Source organism: Phragmites australis, chromosome 10, assembly GCF_958298935.1.
Source record: "Phragmites australis chromosome 10, lpPhrAust1.1, whole genome shotgun sequence".
Taxonomy (NCBI): domain Eukaryota; kingdom Viridiplantae; phylum Streptophyta; class Magnoliopsida; order Poales; family Poaceae; genus Phragmites; species Phragmites australis.
In genome coordinates this window covers 1,943,364-1,959,661 of record NC_084930.1, presented here as the reverse complement: position 1 = coordinate 1,959,661, position 16,298 = coordinate 1,943,364, and the positions used below count along the sequence as shown (strand labels likewise).

At 40.6% G+C, this 16,298-nt stretch overlaps 2 protein-coding genes and 1 long non-coding RNA gene across 6 annotated transcripts; 1 reads left to right on the top strand and 2 right to left on the bottom strand.

Annotated features, from left to right (window-relative positions):
* Positions 1–1,095: 1,095 nt before the first annotated feature.
* Positions 1,096–3,879, bottom strand: LOC133931088 (uncharacterized). The gene is made up of 3 exons (XM_062377914.1): positions 3,731–3,879; positions 1,291–1,564; positions 1,096–1,202 (listed from the first exon to the last, which is right to left on the bottom strand). Exons 1-3 carry the CDS (start codon positions 3,872–3,874, stop codon positions 1,096–1,098), a joined length of 525 nt encoding a protein of 174 aa, XP_062233898.1. The 5' UTR covers positions 3,875–3,879.
* Positions 3,880–10,964: 7,085 nt separating this feature from the next.
* Positions 10,965–12,521, bottom strand: LOC133883513 (uncharacterized). Its single transcript, XR_009902904.1, has 3 exons — positions 11,422–12,521; positions 11,181–11,238; positions 10,965–11,022 (listed from the first exon to the last, which is right to left on the bottom strand). It is a non-coding gene; the product is annotated as an uncharacterized LOC133883513 (long non-coding RNA).
* Positions 12,522–12,688: 167 nt separating this feature from the next.
* On the top strand, positions 12,689–16,243 carry LOC133931298 (pentatricopeptide repeat-containing protein CRP1, chloroplastic-like). Of its 4 annotated transcripts, none has more exons than XR_009911880.1 (7): positions 12,689–13,927; positions 14,433–14,585; positions 14,689–14,760; positions 15,012–15,114; positions 15,275–15,338; positions 15,672–15,821; positions 15,941–16,243. XR_009911880.1 is itself a non-coding variant. In XM_062378155.1 (6 exons), the coding sequence occupies exons 1-6, from the start codon at positions 12,785–12,787 to the stop codon at positions 15,673–15,675; spliced, it is 1,539 nt and encodes a 512-aa protein (XP_062234139.1). In that variant the 5' UTR covers positions 12,689–12,784; the 3' UTR covers positions 15,676–16,243. The 4 variants fall into 4 exon arrangements, 1 of the variants encoding a protein (XP_062234139.1); XR_009911881.1 differs by having other exon boundaries at positions 15,672–15,842; XR_009911882.1 differs by having other exon boundaries at positions 12,690–13,927; positions 15,209–15,338.
* The last annotated feature ends 55 nt before the right edge of the window (positions 16,244–16,298 follow it).

Genomic DNA, 16,298 nt, shown 5'->3' with positions numbered 1-16,298 from the left:
TTGCGGTCATGAAGAATGGTATTTCTGTTTGCATCATGGCATGTTTCGATGTTGTTAAATCCTTTTGTGATGATATAAGGTCCATGACAGGTTGGTGTTGGTGAAGTTAAATTAATATAAAAAAATAAAATGTGCTGGGTTACTTGGGAGAATCTAATCAAGGCAAAAAAGAGTGGCGGGCAAGACAAAGTTAGAGAATCCTTTAAAATTTCTTTTCTTTATGTTGATATGTTTTGGAGGGAAAATAGTTTGGAAATAAAAAATTTGTAGGAGTTGAACAATGAAGTGGAATTTTGTATTTCTGGAGAAGTATTATGAAAGGAGGTGAAGTCATTGAGGAAGGTATGTTTTGGGGAATAGGATAGGTGGAAAATGTCAATATATGGGCTGATATGTGGTATGCAAGAATCATCTTGAGATGCGTTATTTTAGAAAGAGGTAGCTATACTATTTGGAGGGTTGCAGAATTGATAGGTAAAGGTAGTGGTTTCTGGAATGTGCAATTAGCGGAATAAATTTTGGATGAGAAAGATGCATAAGCTATTGTTTAGATTCGAATTCATAATGGTGTATGTTTATTAGCTCGTGCTAAATTGGAAAGATGCAGAACTGTTGTTTGTGATCTACTTTATAGAGAAGTTTTGGACTTATTTTATGCTGTCTAGAAGGTAATCAGGATGGGATATTAGAAAGTAATTGTGGAGACAGATGCTGTGACTCTGAAGTAAAGTATTAAAAGCGGTGATTATCGTTAAGTAAAGTATTTTTAGAGATATGAAATATATTGTGGAACTGTGTTTTAAATCATGGAAAATAGAAATTTGTTGAAGAGTATATAATATTTCAGTGTATTGGCTAATTGTGTATGGTAACAATGTGGAGCAGGGGAGCTATCATGTTTGATGTGAGTTGTTTGAATTTTATGTAAAAGTTTTCTTTGTTGGTGTTTTGTGCAGCTTGTTTAGGTAGGTGAACAGCTAGTGATTGTTTTTTTTTTTTAAAGAGAGGGAAGCATCTAATATATATATAGTATTGAAATGACTGGATGCTGTAGTGTAGGAAATGTTAGTAGGTATCATTGAAAAGATAGGTTGATTACCTGAGGTCCCTAAGGACAATATCTCTGTTTTGGGTGGGCGCTGGTTGATTTGGGAGCTGCACCAAACGCGTGTCAGAAACCTCGATGAGGATGCCAAGAACATCTGCAGCGATTAAACTAACATGTGTTAAGTGTTTGATTCGGAAGTAGAAACATATTAATATTAGGGTACAGGTATGGGTAGTATTAACCTAGGAAATTTTTATTTTCGCCGGCATGTTTGGGGAGATCAACAAAAGATGTAAGGTTGTAAATGTATGCTGGGAATGATTCTGGTATATCCTTTGCTGGAGTCACTTTTGTGTAGCAAGTGAACTCCACCATGTAAGGCCCATCAACCGGTCTGTACAGGGATTTAGCTCTTGAGACTCTAAAGCGGCTGATGATGTAGATGCTACCCTCTTGGATTAGTGGACTTTTTGTGTCTATCTCAGAGCTGGGTATTTCAGCATAGATGGCATTCCCCTGCAATTTGAAATTCAAGGTAAGTGTTTGAAATCATGTAGTAAGTATTTTAGAGCTATGTGTGCAAATTCAGTGGGAACTATATGGTGGGAGATATCTGAAGATGTGTAGTAGTATAATACGCAAAGCATGTAAAGAAGTGTATTAGTATATTTGTATGTGCAAGAAGAAGGTGTATATCTGCGGAGCAGTTTTAAGTGTTTATTTTAAAGTTGGGTATTTCAGTATGTGTAATACGCGTATATGTTTTTCGAACTGACGTTTAGTGTTTTTGTATTGTGAAGCGAGTATTTTAGAGGCTTTGTGAAAATGTAACAGTGTTTGTGTATCTATATGTGGAAGAACGGGGTGGACATCTATAAAGTAATTCTAATGTGTGTTTGAAAATTGGGTATTTGGGTATATGGGGTATATTCTTATGTTTTTTAAAATCAGAGGCTAGTGTTTTCTATTATGAAGCAAGTATTTTAGAGTATGTTTGAAAATTTGATAAGGTTTTAAATGGAAGGTCTTGTGAGATCTATTGGAAAAAAGTGTAATACAGATGGAAAAGTGGCCTAGTAACCTTTTATAGTAGGCAGCTATTTTAGAGCTGTGCGTGTGGATTTAAGAAGGACTATATGGTCGCAATATATGCTAAGTTGCACGGTGGTATAGCGTGCAAAGTATGCAAGAAACTGCCTTAAAATATTTGTATGTATAAGAATAAAATGTATATCTGCAAAGCAGTTTTAGTGTTTATTTGAAAGGTGAGTATTTTGGTATATGTGTATGCTTTTGTGTTTTTTCAATTGAAGAGTTGTGTTTTCCATTATGAATCTGTATGTACAATAACACGATGTACATCTGCGAAGTAGCTTTAGTTTTGATGTTACTACTGAGCATTTTGTTATATGTGTATGTTCTTGCGCTTTTTGAATCAAACAGCTGTGTTCTCCACTATGAAGTAAGGATTTTAGAGCGTGTGCAGAAATTTGGGAGTGCTAGTATATTTATATGTGAAAGTATAAGATGGACATCTGTGAAGTAGCTTTAATGTGAATTTGAAAATTTGATATTTTAATATATTTGGTGTATTTTTGTGTCTTTGAAATTGAGGGTTAGGAATTTGTGTTACGGGACCAGAATTCTAGAGGATACGTGAAAATTCAGTTAGGCTTTAAATGCAATGGGTAGTAAGACGCAAAGCTATGTGTGTAAATTCAGTAATAACTATATGATTGGAAGATATGTTAGGATGCGCAACGGTATAGAGTGGAAAGTATGTAAAGGAATGTGTTAGGATGTTTGTGCGTCTAAGAATAAGGTATATATTTACAAATTTAGTATATGTGATACAGGCTTGTATTTTTTTGTGGTGAAGGTTAGTGTTTCGTATTGTGAAGTAACTATTTTAGACCTGGTGTGAAAATCTAGCAATGTTAGTATATCTATATGTGTAAGAATAAGGCCCACATGCGCAAAGTAATTTTAATGTGAATTTGAAAGCTGGGTATTTTAGTATATGCGATATGGTGTTGTGTTTTTGAAATTGGAAGCCAGTATTGTGTATCATCGAGCAAGTATTTTAGAGCATGGGGAAAAATTTGCAAAGATCTTAAATAGTAGATCCAGTGACATGGATGATAGAAAAAAATTATGGAAAAGTGGATGCAAAAGCGGCGTAGCATCTTTTGACAGGAAGTGATTGCTTTGGTAATATGGGTGTAAATTCAGTATGAATTATATGAATGAAAGATACGATAAGATGTATGGTTGTGTAATGCGTAGCATATGTGAAGAGGTGTGTTGCTATATTTGTATGCACAAGAGTAAGATGAACACTTGCAAAGTAGTTCTAATATTTAATTTGAAAACTCAATATTTTAGTATATGCGTATGCTCTTGTGTTTTTTTGAAAGCAAGGCTACTGAATATTTCAGCACAAATTATATAAACGAAAGCATAAGGTGGGTATTTGTGGAGTAGGTTTAATTTCTTTGTGAAAATTGGTTGCTTCAGTGTATGTGATATGAGCTTGCCTTTTCCAAAGAGAAGGTTAGCAATTTGTATTATGAAGCAAGTATTCCAGATTGTGTGGGAAAATCTAGGAAGCTTTTAAACAGAGTGTTTAATAAGATGTATGACAGGAGAATGCGCAAGATGCATTGAGAAGAGGCTTGGCACCTTTTCATCTGCGAGGACGAGATCGACATGTGCTATTGGTCCATCGTCGGTGCCACCACGGTACTCCCATTTGCGTGAAGCACGGACACAAATCACCCAGTGTTTAGATTTTGGGTGCAGAGTGGGGAGCAAATCGAATGGCATCTTGGAAACCTGGAAGCTGTACACTTATTCAAAATGTTAGATGGTAGTAGAAGTGTTGTATGGACTAATGAATATAAATTACTTGTGCGAAGCGGATATAAATAATGTATGCAGATGAAAAAGAGATGATTATAAATAATTGTTTAGGTGTACCTTTGATTTTTAGAAATAACTGATGGAGCTTATCTGTGACATCTGAGTGTTCAAATGTAAGAATAAGTTCCGTGCTTAATTTGTGATGCTGCAACATGCATGTTCAGTTATGTGCAGTATATGAGGGGCAGGTTTTTTTTCCCCCTTGCATGTGGGTTTTTCTTTTTTAATTTTTCGTTGCTTTGTCAAGAAATGCACATTTATTCTATGACGAAGTAGATGGAGGTAAAATAAATCGCAATATTTCTTTATAAACTATGTTACGCGTTGTATTGGTGCAGTTTCCATCGTCATCCTCTATTAATATTTTTAGGCCTTTTTTTGAGGTAACACGGGATACTGCGACATATAGTTGCCCATGGCTGAAAACAGGTTTTCTTAAGTACACGCCTACTTTATCTAGCGTTTGCCCTTGACTTTTATTAATGGTCATAGCGTAGCATACTTTTATAGGGAATTGACGGCGTTCGAGTATAAATGGTAATTTGGAATTCTTTAGCGTTAAGCAAATACGTGGAATATATACAGTCTGCGATGTATGAGTACCAGTGATTATTTGCGCTTCAATAATCATATCGCCCATAGTTGTAACTATTAAGCGTGTTCCATTGCATAAGCCACCAGACTGGTTCAAATTGCGAAGTAACATTATTGGAACTCCTTTTTTAAGATGGAGTTTATGAGGCGGGAAATTATTTCCATTTAACGAATTTAAGAATTCAACGGGATATAATAAGTCATATGAATGATGAACACTCTGCGCTTTTGATATTCTGTCATAACTGAGGTATTCTTTTTCATCGCCAGGAATAAGAGATACTATGTGTGCATTTATTTGATCGGCTAAGTCATTTGTTGGAGTTAGTATAGCTCTTGTACGAAGATATGAAATATCAGAAAAGTTTATGTTCAGATCTGAGTATATAGCATCAACTAAACAAGCGATTTTGTCATCGCTGGGCATAAGTAACAGGTCATGAGGTATTTCTATCCACGTGGGCTCTAATTCGCCTTCATGTGCAATTGCCTCTAGTTTGCCTTCACCTAAATCTAGCACCCATTTGCTGAAGTCAGCAATCTCTTGTTGAGTTTGCATATTTAAACCTGGTGAAAGGAGCCTCATATTTTTGTTTAATGTTAAGATAGATATGCTATTCCAAAGAGGAGAATTTACTATTGTTGCATTTACGATTTGTGCTCTGGAACCACCCTCGATGACCGGTAGAATTTGTCTGAAATCACCTCCCAAGACAACAATCTTGCCACCGAAGGGAACATCTTGGATTTGCGGTGATTGAAACGATAATAAATCACGATATGTTCTATCAAGGGTTTCAAACGCTGTTCTATGTGTCATTAGGGCCTCATCCCAAATGACCAGCGAAGTTGCCTCAATAAGCTCAGCAAGCATTGTGCCGCATTTGATATCACAAACACTGGTGGTATCTATGTCGCAAGGGATTTTGAATCGAGAATGTGCTGTTCTACCGCCTGGCAACAATAATGATGCGACACCAGAAGAAGCAACAGTAAGTACTATTTTTTTGCGTGCTCGTAGGTATGCGACTATAGCATTCCATAGATAGGTCTTACCAGTACCTCCATAACCAGAAACAAAAAAGAAGCCAGGAGTGTTATTTAGGACTGCATTTGTTATGCATTTGAAGGCATGGTGTTGCTGGTCATTAAGATTTGAAACTAAATGATCTGATTCAAGTATTAGTTCTTCGATATTATATGATAATTCTTCGACTATAAATCGATTAGCACACGTTATTTCGAAGTTTTCAGATCTTTGTGGTAAGTTGTAATCTCTAATTCTGCCTCCATTCTTTGCAAATAGAGTTGAAAGATCATGTAATAAATAGTTGCGAAGCTCAGAATCAGGCATTTGGTAATTTTGATTGTTGATGGCTTGTCTAAATTTGTATTGGATATCGTCGGCTAACATCCGCCATACTTTTTCAAAGAGTGTGTATTCGTCATTGACCTCACAGAAAAGCAACATTGTAACAAATAGTTGCCTTAGTTGTGGGGAGGTAGCCCAGGCTGCTGCTTCGTCAAAAGCATTGTACCATTCTTGATCATTGCCAAGTAGCCCACGGGAATTGCATGCGTCTTTGAACGTTGGATATGTAATGGTGTTGTATGTTTTGACATCATTATAACTTTGCGCTCCTTTAACTATCATGAGCAGCATTCTGAGGTAATAACGTTCACCAACAGATGGGTGCACATAATATAAACGACCTATTTTTGATCCTATTTGTCTAGGTTGCCATATTCTTAGTGTTTCATTCCAGCGCCATTTTGAAGGGAATTCACAATATGTTAAATTTCTAGCTTGAGGATATGTTTGATTAGCGACGAACCATTCAGTTAACATTGTTCTGCGCAGAAATTCTTGTGAGATTATTGCGGATAAATTAGCATTAGCATTATATGTTATGTTATTTTCATGTGGCAAATGGACAGGGAGTCGTTCAACCGCTGGGAAATGTCTATGAATATCAAATCCATATATTCGCCAACACGCATCTTGTTCGCAGATGTAGCGGCAATCTAAGTATTCTTTAACTTCATTTATGGTTTGAGTCTCAGCATCGTATGGTGCATCGTGGCCATTTCTTATTCTCTCAATATAAACCTTGCCACAATCTGGACCCTTTGTTACGTATTTGAATAAATATTTGATGAAAATGCCCTTGTTGCACCATTCTACATTTATATGGGCTTGGAATTTTTTTAGCAAGCACATATTGTAGGGAACTATCCATTGGTTATTTAGCCTTGTGTTCCCTTTTTTGATGTATCTGTCGTTGATAGGCCTCTTATACACTGCGAAGCCATTCTCTTCAATCGTAGTTTCAGGTTGCAAGCTTTTAGGGTACCTTTTAGAACATTTGCCATTTTTCATGCAAGGACTATCATGGTAATTTTGACCACATGGGCCATGGGTCATGTGCTCGGCGACCAATGCATATCCTAGAGGATCAGTGTTTGGATCAGGGATCTCTGCACTTATGAATGAATCAATGAGTGCAGCTGTTGGTTGTGAAGTGTCTTGAGAAACCCACACTATGATGTGCGCATGAGGGAGACCACGTTTTTGGAACTCGACGGTATGCAGGACTGGTATAGCGTGGAGGGATGCAGAGACACGGTAAAAAGAAAAAGATTGATGTTAGCATCGTTGCAGGTTCATCTAGTATGGGAAAATATTTGACGCGAAAAAGCATTTTAATTAGTCCAACGTACCTGCGACAATGGGACCAAAAACCACGCCGCTTTTAATATCTTGTAAAAGTTCTTCAAGTTTCATGTTGTATACCCGTACAACAATGTCAGCTCTATTTGCTGCTTTCTGACCTGGCTCGGTACTTAGCGCTTCAGTAATTTCTGGCCACTTGGAATCACATGTAAACGTTATAAAGAAGTCTGGTGGGCCATATACTCTGCATATTGCTATGCTGTCATGATAATTCTGGATCATGTATCGTCTGCCACCTGTGTGTGAAGCCGGTAACACCGTTTTGCCAAGCTCATTGCCATCTATACAACCGCGGCTGACAGCGTCAGTTATGCCTTGCAAATTCTCCACTCTCAATTTAGCTTGATTTTTAAGCACGAACCATAACCTTCCTTCATCTATACAAGCGCGAGCGTCAACCTTGGCCTGGCTTGATAAAGTGCCGTAACATAGGTAGGGATTTGGCTGATTTTTTCTGTAGTGTAACATGTAGCGGTAGTAGTCTTGCATTGTCATTTTGGTACGGGTTGTATTATGTGCTGGGTTTGTATCACTATAGGGTACCCCAATCTGGAAACCACGTTCACCATATGGAAAGAGAAGTGGGTACTGAAGTGCCATGTAGGCAGGATGTAACGCAGATATCTGTTGCAGTTGGCCAGCATGTGTCTCTATTATTATGTCTCGCTTGAAAGTGTCTAATGTGAAGTCACCAACAATAAGCATGGCAAGCTGATCAGTAGTGGGTAAATTGTATTGCACTGGATCACCCTCTCTTGCACCTATAATTCTAATCGTAAATTCTTCGCTGCCATGGTCTCTTAATCTATCTCTTGCGAGTCTAAATTCTCTTACAAATGGATTGTGGTTATCAAGCATTTGTATTAGATTTTCAATTACTTCTGCATCTAAAGGATCTGCAGGAGCCTCGTTTGGATCTAAAGCATGCAATCTGTTTCTAATTTCATTAGCAGTATCATATATGTATAGCTGAATGAATTTAGGAGGCATTCCATTGTGCGGAAGTAAAGATCCAATGCGGTGATGAACTTGGCCGCTAATTTTGAAAACCGGGGGACCTCGGCCATCATTCATAGAGAGGTCTATGTTGGCTCCCATTGATGTGAACGCAAATAAACAGTTATATTGGCGAATATGCTTTAGGAACTTTTTGGAACGAGCATCGCCATCGAATTTAAGTAGGGTATTAAGAGGTTCAGGGCGGGCTCTAAAAGGCGGTATGGAAATCTTGCCTCCTTTACAGCAAGAATTGTAAATAATTCTATTATTCCTGATTGATGAATCAGATTTAACTCTCTCTGCAAGCCAAAATACAGCATGGCAATGCCTGCACTCATAGTCGGGTGAGCCAAAATAGGAGCGGTGCGGATAAGAAGCTATATAGTGACATATTTGAATTAGAATATTGCATATGTTGCAACAGCAAAGAGATTTGCCATAGTAAGGCACAAACACAGAAAAGGAATAGTTAGTTAGGATATGAAGACATTGTAAATGTACATGTTTAGTATTTATTTGTATTAAGTGGAGAGTGGGGAACAGAATGAGCAAAAGAGCGAAGAAAAGGGAAGAGTAGCAGAAGATGAGAAGAGGTGGCGACATTATGAAAAATATTGGTATAACATCGCAGGCACACATACCTTTCAGCATATCAATGTAATCCTGATTGAAGTGACCAAATTCTATGGATGGACTGTTATTATTGAATGGTCCTAGGAAAATGTGGCAATAAACATGGCTTAGGCACCGCAGGCGAAGATTATCATCAATGGAAAGAAGTATTTATTATCAATGCCATAGATTGCTACCAATCACCTGCCAATCTCAATCTCTGTTGATCTATTACTCTCCGCCGCCTACGACGGCACTCAGCTGGACTAAGAGTTAAAGGGCAGTGATATGCAGCGTCTTGTCGACAGTTTCCTATTTACCAATAACGAACAAATATATTTAGTGCTTTGAGAGTGTGTGTTTTAAGTTTAGGAACAGATGGAAAAGAAACATACTTTGTCTTGTGCGAGTTTCAGTCCTAGGGCATGCGTGCTCGGTAGACGAAGATGCTGAGTGGCATCAAAGCGATGGGTACAGAGCCCAGAAGAAGATAAAGAAGCCAAAAAAAGCGCAGAAACGTGTTCACCCGGTGAGCTTGGCATTGGCACATTGTAAATATAGGGAGCAAGATACAAATTGGAAGGCAAAAGTTGGTGGACGCACATGGTACAGCATTAGTGGTATCCTGGGACTGGGATGGCTGCGGCTCCATTGGCTACCAATGCAAAAAACATGGGTCCACACAGGGGCAATGGGACAAGGAAACAAATAACAACGAAAAGGAGCAGCAGCAATTTTTTTTTTTTAGAATAATCATACAGGGCGAAATGCGGCTTCTACTTTCTCTCCCTCTCTCCTTTTTTTTTGTGCCCACTCATTTTTTTTAAAAGGGAAAAATGATAGCGCATAGTGATGCTGATGTGCATTTGTTAAGTAGTAGCTGAAACGTGAAGAAAGAAAAGGCGTATACAGTTGCAAAAGCAAACCAGGGAAATGATATAATCAAGAGAGTAACCAAAGAAGGAGATCTTGGTGGTGTAAGGTTGATTTTTTTTCAAAATAAAGAAAAAGATATGAATCATCGACATGCTAATAATGAAGCGACATAATATGCGGATGTATGTTTATTGGACGTGTAGATTAGCAACCAAAGGACGGGCATATATTTTTGCATACCACTAACCTTCCAAAATTGTAATCAACCACAACGAAACCATATATACTTTGAAGACAAACGACAGCCTGTAGTGCAGCTTGCTCATAAGCAGGCATGCACCCTGCCTCACAAGATGACCAGAAAAAAAGTCGCCGTGGGGTAGTCTGGAAGCTTAGTAAAGGTAATTCAATTTCTACCCCACAAAGAATACTTCCATCGTCAACAACCTCGCAGATCAATGAAACGTAGGGCAAGCGACATCTAGCTGCGACAGTTTGCAAGAGGGAGATGTAAGAGGTTCCAATAGTAAACATGGGGTTACTAACGCTGTTTTGAGTATGTAATATATATTTTCCTATCGTGTAGGGGGAAAGACAGAATGTGAAACAAAAGCAGCAAAAAAAAGAAGAAGAAGGAAAACGTAATATGAGAATGGAGGAGAAGGGAACAAAATAAAAATAAAAAACAAAAGGGCAATGTGTCAATTGCTGTATTCTCCATAGTGGTATAATGTAACAGGCATAATGTAAATACGGTTAATAACTTCATGTGTAATGCAGCTGATAATAACATGTTCACATGATAGGGACACAGATAAACCAATCAAGGACATTTTGCGGGGATATATCTTACCGAAAAGCAGCAAATTCAGCTCAGGGGCACTTCGCTGTGGATTAAAGAACAGAAAGGGCTTCAACCTATAAAAACCACCATGTTAATCAAAAGTACCTGTTAATTTAACAGACACCATTATATCCAGCATGTGCAGGCATTAAAAGATAGAACATAATGTAATACATGGGAGCAGTGTGCTAGACAGTATATTATGCATAAGCGAATCGTGTAACAGAGTTGGCTAATAGCATGATTCGTGGTGCCATGCATGATATTGAAGCTATGCAATGCCGGATTATTTCAAGAGCAACAAAGCAGGAGGAGGGTGGAGAGCCACATCTCACCAGAAAAGTTGAGTTCAATCCTGAGACAGCCTAGGCATGGCCCAAACAGCGTATAGAGCTGGAAGAGATAAGAACCGATGTTTAAAAAAGGATATGAGGCATTTAGATAGAGGTAGCAATATCAACCATAGACTAAGTGTCAATTAGAAGTTCAGATGATATAGACACAACATATTACCGAGAAATAATAAAATGGGAGAGAGCTGTATATCTTACCAAACTCCACCTTTTCAATCCAGTAGCAAGCCTATCGCGAAACAAATCAGACGAAGAGCTGCAAGAGATGATAAACCCACATGTAAGAAAGAATACCCTCTAGTCTAATAACGACATACCAATACATCAACAATATCAGGAAGTCATTTTCAATTGCTCTCTGTGCACCTATCTTAAATAAATTAATATATCAACAATATTAGCAACGAAAAGCGCCATCCTTTCCATCTTGTTTCCTTACCTCCTTCTGCTCTCTATCCCTTGCAGACGAGAACAACCTGGAGCGACTGAGGAGGCCAAGTCTTTGCATAGGACCATCAAGCAGCAAGCAGAAAGCAACGTCAGAGCAAATACATCAGACCAAAATGGCAAAAAAATAAGCAGGCGCTCAGAACAAAAAGAGACAAAGAAGAAAAACGCATCTAGACATAAAAGGGCAATTTAAACTTTTTTTCTTTCTCCCCCTCTTTGGAAAAAAACACGAGAGGCAATGGGAGAAGCGGAAGACGAACAACGGACCATAAAGCAGTGATTGAAATAATGGAGTTGCGCGAAAAGAGCTGTCGGAATCTAGAAACCGTCGAAAGGCAAAAAAATCCGACCATACGGGAGAAAGCGAGAGCAGAGGAACCGCGCAAAGAAACAAAAACCAATCCATACCGACATCAAGAGAGTCCCAGATAGCAACGCGAAAAGGGTGAAGAAGGGCATAGAAGAACGAGCAAAACCATCTTCCGACCACATCGCTATACAAAGGCACAACCAAAAACGGAAACCAAATCGAAGGCATAAAGCTGAAAAGGTCATGGATCTTGTAGTGGCGAAGAAAATCAGCACAGCGACCCAATCCAGAGCGGAGAAAATCAGCGCAGCGACCCAATCCGGGGGGGGAGCGACAGCAAAAGCAAGCCAAAAATCGGCATGGCAAAGCATCCGAAATGCAAGAGCAGGCATTGAGCAAAGACAACAAAGCAGACACTGACCAGAAGGGAGAACAATGCTCACGCAAGAACCTAAGCACAGCAGAAGAACCAAAAGGGAGAAGGAAAAAAGCAACGAGGCGGAGTGTCCAGCTCTATCCGCCGGCGTCGAGGCCAAGAAAGCGCCCACCGGAAGGCACGCGCACCGATGAGCCGATGCAAGGCAAGAGACCGGATACCAGCGTTGAGCAACACAAGAGCCAACCGGCGCGTGGCGAGCGATGCCCCATCCAGACAGATCGGCGGAAGGCAAGCAACTGAGACGCGGGCCCGGCGCGGCCGCACGAGCTGGAACCCTCCGCCCACGCTGAGAGCCGCACGATGCGCATCGGGCGCCCGAGAACCTTTTTGCCGACGTGGACGGGCCAACTGGCCGGGAAGCCGCGCTGCTTTCATATAGTCTAATGTGCATGGTGTCATGGTGGTGATATCTGAGTTTCAGTGCTTGCACGGAAAACATCTTCAGTGGAAGGCTTATTTACGCCTACCTGATGTGGTTGCGTATTTCAAATAGTACGCGTTCAACATTGATTAGCGTAAACGAACGGCAGCCTCTTTCCTTCCCCGACCCGTTCCACTTCCATCCCCAGCGATTCCCAACCACGGCGAGTGAGCGCGCGCTCCATGGACGCCCACTACCTCGTCCGCCGCCATCTGCCACCGCCGCTCCAGCTTCCGCCCCTCTCGCCTCTAACCTCCAGTCGCTGCTGCCCCCGCCGCGTTGCCATCGCCGTGGCCCGCTGCTGCTCCGCCGCTGCGGGAGACCACCACCAGGAGAGGCCGTGGGAGTCCTACAACCGCGACATCCAGTCCCACGCCGGCTCCAACCTCGCCCGATCCCTCGAACTCCTCGCCGATATGCAGGCGGCCGGGACGCGCCCCAGCGCCGCGGCTTATGCGCGCCTCATCCACGCGCTCGGCCGCGCCGGCCGCACGCTCGAGGCCGAGGCGCTCCTACTCGAGATGCGCCGCCTCGGGCCCCGCCCGGACGCCGCGCACTACAACGCGCTCCTCGAGGGGCTGCTCGCCAGGGCACACCTCCGCCTCGCCGACCGCCTTCTCCTGCAGATGGCGGACGACGGCGTCGCGCGGAACCGGCGCACCTACATGCTACTGCTGGACGCGTACGCGCGCGCAGGACGCCTCGAGGACTCGTGGTGGGTTCTCGGCGAGATGAGGCGCCGCGGGATCCAGCTCGACACCGCCGGGTACATCATGCTGGTGCGGCTGTACCGAGACAATGGCATGTGGAAGAAGGCCACCGATCTCATCATGGAGATGCAGGAGCTCGGGGTCGATCTTGATGTTAAGATTTACAACGGCTTGATCGATACGTTTGGCAAATATGGGCAGTTGGCGGACGCACGCAGGGTGTTCGAGAAAATGTGCGCAGAAGGGATCAAGCCGGATATTGCGACTTGGAACGCTTTGATTCGATGGCATTGTCGAGTTGGGAACATGAAACGTGCTCTGCGATTCTTCACTGCAATGCAGGAGGAAGGGATGTACCCGGACCCGAAGATCTTTGTTACGATCATTGGCCGGTTGGGGGAGCAGGGGAAATGGGATGAGATCAAGAAGCTGTTTGATGGCATGAGGAATCGAGGTTTCAAGGAGAGTGGTGCAGTGTACGCAGTATTGGTTGACATTTACGGGCAGTATGGCCATTTTCGTGATGCACGTGAGTGTATAGCTGCTCTTAAAGCTGAAAATATGCAGCTTTCACCTCGCGTCTTTTGTGTCCTGGCCAACGCTTATGCCCAACAGGTTAGTCTAACTATGGATGAAATCAATTTCGCCTCATGGGATGATAGTTATAAATGTTATTGCTGCAGCCTATGCAATACCTAATGTTAATTTATCTTGGCATAGTCGAAAGCTGTTGCTTTGAGAAATAAAAATAGAGTACGCATGACAAGCAGTTTCACGTTTATGTAGAAACACAGTGAGCTAACTTAAATGAAGTATTGTTGCCATTGATTTAGCACTTCAGCTGAATCAGGATTCTTCATGATGTAGTCATTTGAAACTTGACCTTCAGGTTTCTGTTAAATGCAAGTAATTTGGTTTTGCTTGCAACCTTAGGTTGGTGCTGTAGAATCTTGAATTAATTTCTACATTTGTCAGTTTACTTGCCTTTTCCTTGAGGAAGAAAACAAGAGGCCTTAATTTGTCAGGAAATTATCAGTACCTGCCTGTCCCTGTACAGATAGTTCAACCTTTGTGCATCATGTTGGCTGCTTACTCAAGGTGTTGCCATATTTCTTTTCAGGGTTTGTGTGAACAAACTGTAATTGTACTTCAATTAATGGAGGAAGAAGGAATTGAGCCAAATCTTGTTATGCTGAATTTGTTAATCAACGCTTTTGGTACTGCTGGAAGGCATTTGGAGGCACTAGCTGTAGTCCAGCATATCAAGGATAGTGTAAGTGCTTCTTCAGAAATGAGATAAAACATAAAGAGTTTCCTTTTAGGTATTCTTGTTTTAGTTTCATGATTTTGCTTTCTTTGCTTATTCTTTTCCTCAGGGTATGAGCCCAGATGTTGTGACATACACTACTCTTATGAAAACGTTCATGAGAGCAAAGAAATTTGAAAAGGTTTGCCACTTCTTCTCTACTTTTGTTAACTTAAAATATCCACGAGTGGTAACAAGCACACAACCTTAATTATTGATAATGATTATGAAAAGTTCTTGTTTTCAGCTCGTGAGTATAGCCTTCAAAGTTTCATTTTTCTTGATTAAGATGGTACAGTATGAATTATCTGATGCTATTGTGAAACATTACAAGATTCTATGCACTTGATTAATCTGAGAAGATTGAAACTATTCTGCTCTTGGCTTGAATAGGTATCTGAAGTATACAAGGAAATGGAACGTGCTGGGTGCACTCCAGACAGAAAAGCCCGAGAAATGTTACACGATGCCTCTGTTATACTGGAACAAAGAGGATGTGAGTGTTTCATTTGCATCTGACTTGTTGGCTTGTTGCACTCTAACGATGAATCTAGTGGATGAATGATAGTGCATGCAAAATACTTTGGCAGGCATCTATTGAAATTGGAACCATTGTGATTCTAAAGTGGCTCAGGTGTCAATGTTTATAACTTCAGGGACATCATCTGCCTTATTGCTTACACATGCATGGTGGCTAAATCTTTTGAAAGCAAACACAAGGTAGGTGATTAAATTTACACCTTAATTTATAGACAGTCGTTTCTCAGGTCTCCTATTCCAACAGGAGTATCTCTTTCCATTAAGTTGTTCCAAGTAGGTATCTCAGTTAGTTTTACACTAATTTTATCTACTGCTGAATTTGATGAAAAAAATAACTGGAAACAATATCCCGATTAGAATATGGAGGTTTGGCCGTCAACCTCTATAAGTGTAACAATGTTATATGTAAATGTCAGTTCGAAGGCATCCTCGCTTTATCTTCGACATATCATTCGATACTTTGTCTCAATTTTAAAGGCAGAATATTTAATCCTAACTATGCATATCGTGCAGATAGAAAATTCCAACACTATCCAGAGGATCCCTCACTGGTATTTTCTCCAATGCTGAGAAACGGTATGCCTGCAAAATTGGGACAATCCCAGCAATAACTCTGTATTTGCAAGTCTCCTGAATTTTATGTTGGACCGAAGGGTGAAAAAGGTATGGGGTTCCCTGATGCTGGTATGCACTTAGGCAAACAATCAGGCATTACTTACATTCAATTTACTGTTGCAACGTAGAATAAATTGGTATGCTTTTGTCCTTGTACTTGAGTGCAGATATCAGTCGGGTTATGGTCGATGCAAGACTATTGGGCATAAAGATAGAGGAATCAGAAAGTGAAATTATAAATCATGAATAATGAGAAGGATATAGACTTCTGTGGGGATGAAGAACATTGTGGAAGTTCTTTACGTTGCTTTCTTTCCGAGTCGTATTAGGTGTGCTGATTATTGACTTGTATGTCACTGGATTCAGCTAACTACATGGTAGCTTATGTAATCAACCATCATGTGGTGGAATATAGACAACTATATTTTACACCAATTATGATATCGATTTTTTTCCTTTGCTTTGCTTCATACCATGCTGCTTAAATTCTGTTTTGTGCTGGATCAATCAGTTAGGATTCAGGTC

Excerpts from the sequence above, each read along its gene's own strand:
- LOC133931088 (XM_062377914.1), bottom strand. The coding sequence starts at position 3,874 with ATGCCATTCGATTTGCTCCCCACTCTGCACCCAAAATCTAAACACTGG. Across the intron at positions 1,565-3,730 it reads TCGTCCTCGCAGATGAAAAG|GGGAATGCCATCTATGCTGA; the intron begins GTGCCAAGCCTC and ends TTCAAATTGCAG. Across the intron at positions 1,203-1,290 it reads CGAAAATAAAAATTTCCTAG|ATGTTCTTGGCATCCTCATC; the intron begins GTTAATACTACC and ends TAATCGCTGCAG.
- LOC133931298 (XM_062378155.1), top strand. The coding sequence starts at position 12,785 with ATGGACGCCCACTACCTCGTCCGCCGCCATCTGCCACCGCCGCTCCAG. Across the intron at positions 14,586-14,688 it reads TCCAGCATATCAAGGATAGT|GGTATGAGCCCAGATGTTGT; the intron begins GTAAGTGCTTCT and ends TCTTTTCCTCAG. Across the intron at positions 14,761-15,011 it reads GAGCAAAGAAATTTGAAAAG|GTATCTGAAGTATACAAGGA; the intron begins GTTTGCCACTTC and ends TGGCTTGAATAG.